Source organism: Numenius arquata, chromosome 1 (assembly GCF_964106895.1).
Source record: "Numenius arquata chromosome 1, bNumArq3.hap1.1, whole genome shotgun sequence".
NCBI classification, from domain to species: Eukaryota; Metazoa; Chordata; class Aves; order Charadriiformes; family Scolopacidae; genus Numenius; species Numenius arquata.
In genome coordinates, this window is record NC_133576.1 from 111038705 (window position 1) to 111051519 (window position 12815).

Below are 12815 nucleotides of genomic sequence, written 5' to 3' on the forward strand. Positions count from 1 at the left end.
TTTGAGAAATCGTGGCAATCTGGCGAAGTTCCCACTGACTGGAAAGAGGGGAACATAATCCCAATATTCAAAAAAAGGAAAAAAGGAAGACCCAGGGAACTATAGGCCAGTCAGCCTCACCTCTGTGCCTGGCAAGATCATGGAGCAGATCCTCCTGGAATCTCTGCTAAGGCACATGGAAAATAAAGAGGTGATTGGAGACAGCCAACATGGCTTCACCAAGGGCAAATCGTACCTGACAAATTTGGTGGCCTTTTACAATACTGCCACAGGTTTGGTGGACAAGGGCAGAGCAACAGACGTCATCTACCTGGACTTATGCGAAGCATTTGACACTGTCCCGCACGACATCCTGGTCTCAAAATTGGAAAGTCATGGGTTTGATAGATGGACCACTCAGTGGATAAGGAACTGGCTGACTGGCCGCACTCAAAGGGTTACAGTCAATGGTTCAATGTCCAGTTGGCGGCCAGTGACAAGTGGAATTCCTCAGGGGTCAGTACTGGGACCAGTGCTGTTCAACATCTTTGTCCGAGACATGGACAGTGGGATGGAGTGCACCCTCAGCAAGTTTGCCAACGACACCAAGCTCGGTGGTGCGGTCGACATGCTGGAGGGAAGGGATGCCATCCAGAAGGACCTGGACAGGCTTGAGAGATGGGCTCGTGCAAACTGCATGAAGTTCAACCAGGCCAGGTGCAGGGTCCTGCACGTGGGACGTGGCAATCCCAGGCACAAATACAGGTTGGGCGGAGAATGGCTGGAGAGCAGCCCTGAGGAGAAGGACTTGGGAGTGTTCGTGGATGCAAAGCTCAACATGAGCCGGCAGTGCGCACTGGCAGCCCAGAAAGCCAACCGGGTCCAGCAGAGGGCCACAAAGATGATCAGAGGGGAGGTGCTCCATCCCTCTGAAGACAGGCTGAGGGAGCTGGGGTTGTTCAGCCTGGAGAAGAGAAGGCTCCGGGGAGACCTCATAGCAGCCTTCCAATATCTGAAGGGAGCCTACAGGAGAGCCGGAGGGGGACTCTTTGTCAGCAGATGTAGTGACAGGACAAGGGGTAATGGTTTTAAATTGGAAGAGGGGAGATTTAGATTAGATATTAGGAGAAAATTCTTTACTGTGAGGGTGGTGAAGCACTGGAACAGGTTGTCCAGGGAAGCTGTGGATGTCCCATCCCTGGGAGTGTTTAAGGCCAGGATGGATAGGGTTTTGAGCAACCTGCTCTAGTGGGAGGTGTCCCTGCCCATGGCAGGGGGGTTGAACTCGATGATCTTTAAGGTCCCTTCCAACTCTAACCACTCTATGATTCTATGAAATAGTAAATAGTAGCCAGCTATCTTCTTGTACAATCTGTTTGAACAAAGACACTCCCTTTCCAGATACTTAAAGTCTTCAACTATAATTAAAGTACCTCAGACAATCATTCTATATTTTTTCATATATATATATTTTTTAACCTCCCTGTGAAGTGAGGAAAAAAAAGGCCTATTATTCCATCTATAAAATGGGAAATAATAATTGCAGTTTGAATACATTCACAGGGTGCCACAAAAAAAACCCAAATCAAGTCCCTAGAGAGCTACTCTATATATTCAACCACAGTAAGCTTTTTTGGTATAATATTGCATAGCTTAAATGAAATCAGATTTTTTTTTCTATTTTTTGAAAGCTATAATCAAAAAGCAAAAAGAGATTAAACATGTGCTAGCTGCCTAATTAAATCTATGAAGAGATCACTCTGCTCAAGATGCAAGAGAAAACAACAAACCCAGCTGATAACCCAGGAAGAAGATGGAGCATTAGGAATTAGAAAATACACTCCAGCAACATCCCACGATCTTTTACGAACCCTGTCAGCAACCCTTCTGATTTAATCATTTCAGTACTGTGAATTCTCGATGCTTTTACCTCAGTTTTTAACATGACATAAATGTTAAAATTTCCCTGCTTCTATGTTTCTGCCATTTGAAAATTTTGGCTATTATAGTTCTCTCCTTGAGGCTACCTTCAGTTTCTAAATATTCCAATTTAGACGTCCTTCCACTAAAAGGCTATCAGCTAACCCTAAGAAGTCGCTTAGATTGCCAGAAATGGTCTGGTTTTGATGGACGAGAACCAACACAGAACTCCTTTGAACCTCACAGCTCTAGGGCCCACCAAAACACAGGTTACACTGTGCACAGAGATACAGCGGACCATACCCCTACAGGCAATGGGCATGGGAAAAGGGTGGTGCTGCCAGATTCTGAACTGCCACTGGCAGCTTGTGATGCTCGAAGGCGCTGTCACATTGATTGCCTGTGTCAGAGCTCCTTAAACGTCTCTTCTTGCCTGGAAGGTTGCTCTTCGCTGCTGATGGTGGTTGTGTGTTATGAACACTATCCATTAGCAGCCCACGTGCTTCCTGCACGCCTGACGAACAGTGGTTAACAGGATCCTGCTGACTCCTCGCAGGGCGCTCTCGTTTCAGGATTCTCTCTTGATGTGGAAAGCCGTCTATATCTGGCTGCAAGTCACATTTCTGGTGCAGAGAAATCACTACCACTGACTTTGCATCTAATGTTTGTGTGCATGAAGAGAAGCAAGGGACCCTGATGCCAAAAAGCTGCATGCAAAGACAGTATCTGCTGGTTAGGGTGACCTTAGCTTTCCTGGGAGAGAGCTACAATGTCTCTCTGCATAATTTCACCAACTCTCTGACTTACACTGTAGTTGATTAAAAAAAGGCAAGGACTAGGACATTCTGAGAACTGCAAACCTGAAATCTCACACTGCACCTGGCCAGGAATCCCTTCCTGCACCTCTGAAAAGCTGGCCACAAGTCACTCTAGCACCCTGTCTGACCACCTTCTCCTCATGCAAACGAGTTTTGGCTATGTTCCACACCCGCAAGTTTGCAATGGGGCTTGGGCACTCATTAAAATACATCTCCATCAGGGCTAACAAGTCCAACTATGAGGAAGCCATTTCTCCAAGTTGATTTTGCAAATCACCCGTCCCATTACTACCTTCCAAATCCACCTGTTACCGAATTTGACAATAACCAAGGTTAAAAACACAGAAGAAAAGATGCTCAGCTGGTCAGACATGACAGAATGCTGGGGAAAACAAGTAATTCAGTAATAGGTGTTTGAACAGGGAAGACATTAATTTTGTGTCATGTTCTGCAGGCATTCGTATGCTGTATATTCCTATTTTGTACTTGCTGCATTTATTAAACACACACACACAATCGAGTTCAAAACTGACTGTAACATTTACTTAACCTGAGAAAGAGACAAGTGTCAGCTGACACAGAAGAAATGATGTGGAGCTTCCCCAGCAGATTTAATGGTGTCAATCTGATTGTGAAAGAACAACAATCCAACAGTTAAATATCACTAGACAAGGTATACCTCCTCCCCTTCACACTGACCTCTTGGAGCCAGCACTGGTCTTCCCCAGACGTGAAGGGCTGGCTCAGGAAGCTAAGGAAGCAGAAAATTAAAGAAAGACGAAGAGCTTTGTAACTAGTTCCCTCCAACGCGCAGCCAGTTCTGACACAGGACTAACTTTCTGGAAAAAAACTAGCTCTTTTCACTACCTATGTCAAATTTTGTGACATGAAATGTAAAGCCCACAGCTTCTGCTATTACAGAAGTAATCAGGAATACCAATTCAGCTTCAGTGTTTCACACTGCTGGGTATTTTGGAAACAACTGATAGACCCTATTCTTGCAAAATATATAGGTTTTACATTTCTTTTTCATTTCAAGTCAGCTCATTTGGCAATTTGTCTTAATGACTTGATGACGTGCCCCATCAGCTTCACCCAGTTCGTTGCCTCTTCTGGCCTAATCTTGTAAATTAAGATGCCTCATTCCACTTCCAGCCCCATAATAAATACAAGTCTGATCAGTCATTTGTAACTGGTACATCTTCCTAATAGCTCTTTTCAGATAAGGCAGTTTTAGAGGACAACACGTCCTGTCTGGATTTGTGCTGCAACTGCACAAATATTATGAAAGTCTCAAAGAACTTGGGTAAAAATATCTAAAAACCTCTTAAAACTAGTATGACTGTTACACTGCTACCAACTTTGACCAGACTTGGACAGTTTACAAGTTAAAAATCAATCCCTTAATAGAAGAAGCTTTAGAGATACCAATGCAACTGCTGTAGTGTTACAAATACACAAGAATGAAGAAAAACAGATTCTGTAATTACAGGAAGATTAGCTAAGGCTTGGTATATCACAACAACAAACATCAATAATTGGGCCTCAATACAGCAAGCACAGATCCCAACCAGCTTATGAAGATTATGCTCATCATGAGATGCCATCTCCAAATTGTTTACTCCACAGGTATTTCCGAAATAAACTATGACTTCCTAAGGTATCTGTGTCTGTATCTTTAAACATTTTAAAATGCAATGCATTCAATTGATTTTGAACCTCACAAGGAAAATACAAGACAGTCTATCTAAGTGGACCTATCAGTTGTCTGTTTTCTGCCAGGAGTCACAAACATTTCACAGCCTTGTACTACTTACTTGCAGACTAACTAAAGTTTTGAGAATTCTGTAGCAATAGCAACCAAGGCAGCTTCCCACATCTACCTTTTACTTCCTACCCAGGTAACTCTTTCCAAGGTACAAACATGTATACCTGTATTCTGCCAAGAGTATTCTGGCCTGAAAGGGCAATAAAGAAGCTGCAGGAGTCAGAAACTCTGCACGAGTACTGGATCTTATATTAAATCCAGTTTGCAACAGCAAGGTACCTGACACCTGTGTTTTCACTTAAACTACTGAGATTCACCGAGCCAGAGAGGCTATTAAAACAGTGGGTCCACCATACCTTAAGCCAACCTAAATCAGCTGCTATAGCCCTACTCCCTCCCAGCCCTTCTTTTGCCAGTATCCATTCCTGTGCCAGCAAAGAGAAAGGCAGAAAGCTGATTATGCTGTAAAAGTGAGCTCCTGAAAGAAACTGGATTGTTGCAAAGGAACTGGGAGTAACAGTCTTCCTGTGATTGCTGCAAGCCTTACCTGTTTCATGCAGTGCTTGAGGGGAGTACAGAGAGACAGCAAAAACACTAGTCAGTGCACAGAACAGCATCAAGAAATGAGCTGGTAGCAACGTGTCTGCTCATTTGTTAACACCACGCAGCTACAGTACCTCCACTGCAATAAGCCTTTAACATCTGACGGGAACATGGCTTTAAGTCAACCTATACCTCTCTCAGATGCCCAGAGACTGCACAGATTTGGCCTCCCCACAATGGTATTTCTCTGCTTGCAAAAAAAAAAAATCATGGCAGCACAGCAGAAAAACGTGAATAAATTTAAGCATCCTCAAGAACTAGATCCACACTGTTAGCAAAGCAGCAACAGTAAATAAACCAAAGCTGCCAGAGCTGATGATGAAGATCTGGGCTAAGCCCATTTTCCTCCTCTGCCTCATGCGTGGTTGGGATGTTGAAGGTACAGAATAAAAGTGGATCCTTCAAAGTCCCTGGGCCCAAAGGCGACACAGACCAAAAGATGATACAATTGCCCCAAAAAACTGTCACTGGGGAAAAGACATCAGTAGCCAGGACCTCTGAAACTTAAAATCAAATGGAGCAGGAGTAACTGAAAGATGACAGAGTGGCTGTGTCTCCTTGTGCTAAACAATCTTCAACAAATTTCAGGAGATTAATCCTATGGCTTAAGCAACAGAAGTTCAAGGACTTGTGTTTGTTTAACTTATGATCAGGGGTATGACAAGCATGGAAAAAGGAAATTTTAATCCCATTCACTAAAGTGTTTTTACAGAAAGTTATTTAGGTTATAACACACTAACTTCTCACTAGTTGTTGGTGTTTGGTTTTTTTTTGTTTGTTTTTGTGTTTTGGTTTTTTTTTTTAATTAATGCACTTGGAACTTTACTTTTGATGCAGCATGCATTTTGTTAATTACATGACCGCATAGTCTCATTGTACCACACACAAAAATAACAGTAAGTCATGCAGACAGCCCTACAATTTATAACATCAAGAATTTTTCCTCAGTTCTAGTCAGGGATGCTGACTAATCCTGACAAAAAGAAATGGGCTGAATTGTTTGATCTGTCACCTTAAACATCAGAACAGTGAGCCAACATATGGGTGCCTGCTATTGTAATAAAGAATAAGTAACACTTCTGGTCCAAGAAGGTGGAGAACTGAAAAAGTCTAAGAAGGATGTTATTAGGCAAAGAATGAAGCTGAAGAACTGCAAACAGAAAAATCAGAAAGTTCAAATTAGGTTTTCTAAAAGCTAGGTTAGCTTAGATGTCAATATAAAGAAACACACACAGCAGTTACAAGGGGTATTACAAATTAAGTGATTGCAACTGTGTAATCTTGTCCTGTAAAGCCTCAATTGTATTGGAATAATCAGAGCCATACATTTAGAAAAAATACAACTGGAACTTAGGACAACATGCCTACAAGCAATATGGGAAAGTTTTCTTTACATTTGAGAGTTTAAAAAGCCCTTTCACATCTCTGGAGAATACAAAAATCAAGAAGGTTGTGAGAAGAAACCGTTCTGGCAGTTGTTTGTCCAAATGAAGCCACTAGTGTCTTGGCTCCTTATTACTCCACTCTGCAGGTTCAGGTTAGCTCTGTCTGCTGCTAATCACATGTCAGTACCTATAAAAATAGAAGAGTCTCACTAATAGAAGCAAGAACACAAACTCATGTTAAGTGAGTAACGCTTCATTTCTGACATTTGATTTTGCTATTATTCCTTTTGAGAGCTAAATACTTTTTGGGAGTAGTAGTAACCTCAAAACTGGAATTTCAGTTCTATATACACAACTCTACTTTCTTAACAGAGGAAGACAACAAAAAGGTAAGAAACTTCTGCCCAAACCTGAAACTAGGAAAAGCAGAGTAAATCTGTGCAGGTCAAGGATTCAGAAGCTTTGACTTCTGCTGAACAGATCCACTTCTTTGCTTTTAGAAAAGGAGCACAGTGAGAAGCTGCATGGAGTACTGAGGTCTGTCTTAAGATAAAAGAAAAGAACTTACTCATCTTTTGTTTCCCTTAAAGTTGTATTAACAAAAAGCAAAGACAATTATATGGCCTAGCAAACCCAGTAATAAAATATGAGTTAACTACAAATTAAAGGAGTAAGTATTTTGGTCTGCCAGAAGAGTCTGTACCCAGAGGGGATCAATAACAACTCATCAGTATTTATTACAAGCCAAAGGAATATTACTAAAGAACGTATTCAAGCCTGATGAGTTCAAAGGCAGTGACTGTCTCCAGACAGAAGGTGACTCAAACGCCACTGTTTTCAAGCCGAGTTTGAGAGCATATGGCTTTGAGTATTTTAGATTTTCTGAAGGATATAATCTAGATATCAGACCAGAATTTATTTCTTCATCATCCTAACCACTTATTTTCTCATTGGTGGAATTTGACAAAATGTGAAGATGCAGGTCAATGCCAATGAGAGCACTGATGCCTCCTGGTTTCCAAACTTACATACCCAGAACTGGACGCCAGATCTCTACATAAAACTCCTTATTGCTGCACAGGGACCAAAACAAGTGTATGTAATAGCTGACAGTTGAATTACTTATAATATTTGAATTAGGAAAAAAAAAAAACCAGCACCATCATTTTGTGGAGAACTGATAACTTTCACTAAATACAGACAAACTGTGCAATCAGCAGGTCAGCCTGTGTAACTGTATCTCAAGAGAAGCACAGTAAGTAATGGCAATTATATCACACTGCTGTGCTCCCTCATTCTCCACCATAAACTTAACTTACATTACTTAAATCTCTAGAAGTAAAGTTAGATAAAGTTTACTGAGAAGGTTACCTCTAACAAGAACTTTAAATAAGCACCATGATCAGAAAAGAGTCAACAAGGAGGCACAGTAGAAAATTTCAATCATTTAATAAAAATTAAGTTGTTTTGAAAGACACTGACACATTTATACCATTTAAGCATATCTCCATGGCTATACAACTTTTACAAAATGTTGTGCTTCATCTGATTGTTGCCCCCAAAAGAAAAATGCTTCTTAGATTTTAACTCTCTTCAAAAGAGTGGACGAAAGCTCTAACCACATTAACATTGTTGGAGCTATCTGCCAAAGAGTCTTAGGCTCAGCCACAAAAGGAAGTCAGTCAGCATACTGGAAGATAACCCTAGAGGATATACTTCTCCATAACAGCAAATACCCTATTCCAAAATAATTACTCCCCTTTGGGAAGAGAGCTAAGCTACCTTAGCTGGTCTGGTATAACTAATTTCAATAAAGCTTAGGCAGTCAATTCCCTTCTTCCCCCCCACAGAGGCAGATATTTAATTCCCCTAGTGTCGGGCATGCTATAATATAAGCAAGTATGGATGACAGATCAGTTCACACTAGGCACGAACATACCTAACCTTTCCCTGTTTAGAGCTCTGATGGATTCAGGCCAGTGACTGAGAAAGCAGCAACAAAGCCAGTAACCAATACGAGGAGATGAGACAAGGACAAAATGAATGAGAAGCAGCAGGAAGAGTCTCACTGGATGATAAGGGGAAAAAGAAACCCACCACGCCTCCTCCTTACCCTGAAAAGCAACTGCTAAACAGAAGGATGGGCAATTTTTAGTTACTTTCTAACATTTACTAATGTTAGCCATAAGTGCTGAAGTTACCATACTCTTTACATACAATATTTTCTGTGAGAAAGATTCACTGTCACTAAGTTCAAGAAAAATTAAAATAAAAATTAGTTTACACTGTGAATGTCATCTTAAAGACACTGCTGCTGCTAAGCCTGACCTGCATAAAATTGTCTCCACCCGAACAATAGCAGCAGAGGTGTGAATTCTGCTAAGATACAAAACAGTGCTTTCAAAGGACTAAAATTCCAGCCCTACTGATTACAGACGAGAATTTAAGTGATAAAATCAACAGAAGCATGGAAGGGACCCTCAGGTGAAGTCAAAGTAATCTGACACATATTTAGGTTTTCACTCTAGCGAATCCTAATCCGATTTCAATCCTAGTCTGATTTCAGAACAACTCCCTCCCCCTTCCTTTCCTATTACAAAACCTTAAACGCAAGATTTGGGATTTCCTCCCTTTTCGATTGCCACTAGAACTGTAGATGTCCCCGGTAACGACACACAGATTCAGCAGACCTTCGGAACACCCTCCAGGGAATAAGCTTCTAATCACCCCAGCGTCTCTCAAATTCGGGGGAGTAAACTACTACCCCATTAGCCTTAGCAAGCACCACACTCCTTCCCCATTTAGATGGAGACGCCCAGCAGACGATTACTTATGTACCTACCAGCATTCAAAAAAAAAAAAAAAAAAAAAAAAGGAGAAAGAAGGTTGATATAAGGCTGTGGAAGGAGCAAAATGGGCCAGCACACTGCACTGTAAAAAGGCAGATCGGAGCGTGGGAGCGGCCCCTGCCTCCAGCACCAGGCCTCCGTGTGCGGCAGCGGCACGGCGGGGCAGGGGGAGGTAGGCAGGGCAGCCCCCGGCCCCGCCGGAAAGGGCTATTACCACCCGGAGGGGCTGGCACAAAAGGCAGCCGGCACCATTGTCCGCCCCATCCCAGCCCCGATCCCGCCGAGCCCAGGGCGGGGGCGGGGAGGCGGCAGGACGGAGAAGGGGGAACGCGGGGCGAGGGGGGGGTGGGGAGGTGGGTGGTGGTCATCCCGCCGCCGTCCGGCCCTGCCCGGGCCCCACCGGGCCCTCCCGCACCCGGGCATGCCGGGGAGGCGGCGAAGGGGGCCGGCACGCCGGGGCCGCGCTGGGCCCGGCCGCCCCAACCCTTCCCCCCGCCGCCGCCGCCTCCTCCGCCCCCCGCCGGCCGCGCCCGCATGACGGAGGAGAAAAAAAAACCCCGCGGGCGTTTTCCCCGCCGCCCGCCCGCCCCGGGCGGCCGCTCCCCGCCTCCTTCCCGCCGCCCGCCGCCGCCAGCACCGCCAGGCCCCGGCCCCTCCTCTCTCGTCCGCCGGAGGGAGGCCGGGCCCGGCCGGGTTCGCTGCCGCCGGCGGCCCCCTTTCACCTACCTCCACGTCGCGGCCCTTGTTCTTGAAGCTCTTGATGCGGTGGTTCTCCAGGCCGGCAGCGGCGGCGGCGGCGTTTTCGGCCATGGCGGCGGGTCGCGGCGGCGGCGGCGAGTCCCAGCTCCTGCGAGGCGGCTCCGGCGGCGGCTCCCGGCGGCTCGCGCGAAGGGGGGGGGGGGAGGAGGGAGGAGAGGGGGGCGGGGGGAGAGCGGGACGCTCCGTGACGAGCGCGAGGGGCCGTTGCTGAGTGACGGGGGGAGAGAGAGCGCGGCCGCCGAGCGCACGTGACGCGGCGCCGGCGGGCTCCGCCAATGGGCGGGCGCGGACCTCTCGCCCTTCCCTCGCCCCGCCTACCTCCTCGCCGCGCTGCACGCTGGGGGTTGCAGTCCCGGTGGGGGCGGGCGGCGGCCTGGGGCACGTGGAGCGGGAGGGAGCGCGCCCTGCCGGGCGGGCGGGGAGGCCGGCGGCCCCACCACTGGGACGGGGGCCGCGCCCGCCCGGTTGAGGGGGTTTCGGCTCAGTGCTGAACGTCGTGGGGCTCCGGGAAGTGCCAAGGGCCGAGCACACGCTTCTCAGTGGCCTCGTGTTCCTGAGGGGGCCCAGGGCCTTACCAGCCCCCTCGGGATCAACCCTCTGAGGGGAGCTGCGGTGGGATCAGGGCCGCCCCAGGCACCGGGAAGCACCCTGGGCCCTCACACCCTTCTTAGCTGTGGGTTTAGCCCTCAAAATGCAGCGTGTGGTGACCTCCCTGGTGCGCTCACCCGCAAAGCCGGCCTTGGTGTGTCGGGGTCTGCCCCCAGGGACTGCAGGAACGTGACCGTGCGTCCCAGGGGAAATGCGACCCAACAAGCACCCAGCAAATCCAGACATTCTGTGAGGTCCCGAGTCTCCGTCAGCTGGCCTGCCATGCAAGCGAGCCCTGCCTGGAAAGCAAATCCCAACACTCGGCCAAGGCGCCCTGCGCACCACGCCTGCACGCAGCGGCTGTGGCCGTCCCCGGGGTGTTTTATCTACCATAATGCAGGGCAACAATGGACCAAACTGTCCTCAAACTGTCAAAATTACTGCAAACAAGTTGTTAGTGCAGCTGGCGTGGTAGTTGTCTACGCTGCAAACAGACCCGGGACCTCCAGATTGACAGTAGCCTGGGCACAGCAGGTTGGGTCAAACACAGCACCTCGAAGTCGCACCTAATACTTCCAGGCTAGAAAAGAGGGTGTGTGGGGGTGATGTAAGGTAACTGTAGACAGTGGCAAGCAGTGATTTAACACCTTCCATAAAGCACAGCATTATTTCCTTGGAAGAAAAGTACCCAAGAAAACCAAACCCCCAAAATACTGAAAACTTGTAACGTTCCTATCTAGCTCATCTTATACCACATCAGGTTCTGCGGCAGACCCTTATAGCTATATATAAGCTTTTCACAGACCTCTTTCAGAGTCTCTCCCTCTAATTGACAGCTCGGCTTTTTAATTGCCTCCCCCCAGCCCCTCTTTATATCATTCAAATGACTGTGACTTGTAACTCACAGTTCTGGCAAACATGAGGCTTGCAGCCTGATGGAGATGAATAAAAATCTGGAAGAATAATGCTCTTCTTCGCTGTCGTTCAGCTGCGTGCCAAATGTTCTTATCTGAGGGATCAATGTAGCATTTCCATCCCTCTCGTATCCAAGTAGTTTCGGCTCCCAATGCATATTCCTCCGTGCCTTTTCCCCAATGACTTTGTCTGGGTGTGCTGCACCGTTACTGCTAGCAGTGGAAGAGAAGAAGGAGCCAAGAGCAGGCAAAGCCCAAATGGCATGACCGATCATGGAATCATAGAATCATAGAATTGTCTAGGTTGGAAGGGACCTTTACAATCATCGAGTCCAACCATCAACCAAACACTGACAAAACCACCAGTAAACCATGTCACTAAGCACTATGTCTACCCATCTTTTAAATACCTCCAGGGATGGTGTCTCAACCATTTCCCTGGACAGCCCATTCCAATGCTTAATAACCCTTTCAGGGAAGAAATTTTTCCTAATATCCAATCTGAACCTCCCCTGGTGCAACCTGAGGCCATTTCCTCTTGTCTTATCGCCTGTGACTTGGGAGAAGAGACCAACCCCTACCTCTCTACAGCCTCCTTTCAGGCAGTTGTAAAGAGCGAGGTGGTCTCCCCTCAGCCTCCTTTTCTCCAGGCTGAACAACCCCAGCCCCCTCAGCCTCTCCTCATAAGACTTATTCTCCAGACCCCTCACCAGCTTTGTTGCCTTTCTCTGGACCCGCTCCAGCACCTCAATGTCTTTTTTGTGGTAAGGGGCCCAAAACTGGACACAGTACTCGAGGTGAAGCCTCACCAGTGCTGAGTACAGGGGGACGATCACCTCCCGAGTCCTACTCGCCACACTGTTCCTGATACAGGCCAGGATGTGACCATTGTGTTGTCAAGAGATGTCAGAGATTGCTTCTAGGCTCTGGCACTTGCTCTTTTGAAGAAGAATTGGATCCAGCTGTCCAGCTGTCTTCAAGAGAGCTGCTAAAGTGGATTCAGCAGCTAAGAACTTTGTTTTACCTGCCAAGGAAGGTGGCCATAGCTGCCAGCTGTGGCTTACTCAGGCGTGCCAGGACATCAGAGCAATGCCGATCCCATCCCTGCCAGGCAGGGATGTTGCAGTTATCCTCTGAAGGAGCTGCCCACCCTTACCAGGAACAAAAGAGCTTTGTTCAGCTCCATCCAGCTGTAATCTGTGAGGTAAAAGGAAAACTTGCAAATAAAAAAT

The 12815-nt window shown here is 46.7% G+C and overlaps 1 protein-coding gene across 2 annotated transcripts in view; it reads right to left on the bottom strand.

The window, feature by feature from the left end:
• Positions 1-12017, bottom strand: part of KPNA3 (karyopherin subunit alpha 3) — a 58425-nt gene extending 46408 nt beyond the window's left edge. Inside the window, exons 1-2 of one of the 2 annotated variants that reach the window (XM_074157030.1) lie at positions 11994-12017; positions 10049-10093 (exon numbers count right to left, since the gene is read on the bottom strand). In XM_074157030.1, coding sequence (XP_074013131.1) covers positions 10049-10093; positions 11994-12017 — 69 coding nt within the window. Of the gene's footprint in view, positions 1-10048; positions 10204-11993 lie in introns of those variants that run through there. The other variant, XM_074157023.1, reaches the window with a different exon arrangement.
• Between the last annotated feature and the right edge of the window lie 798 nt (positions 12018-12815).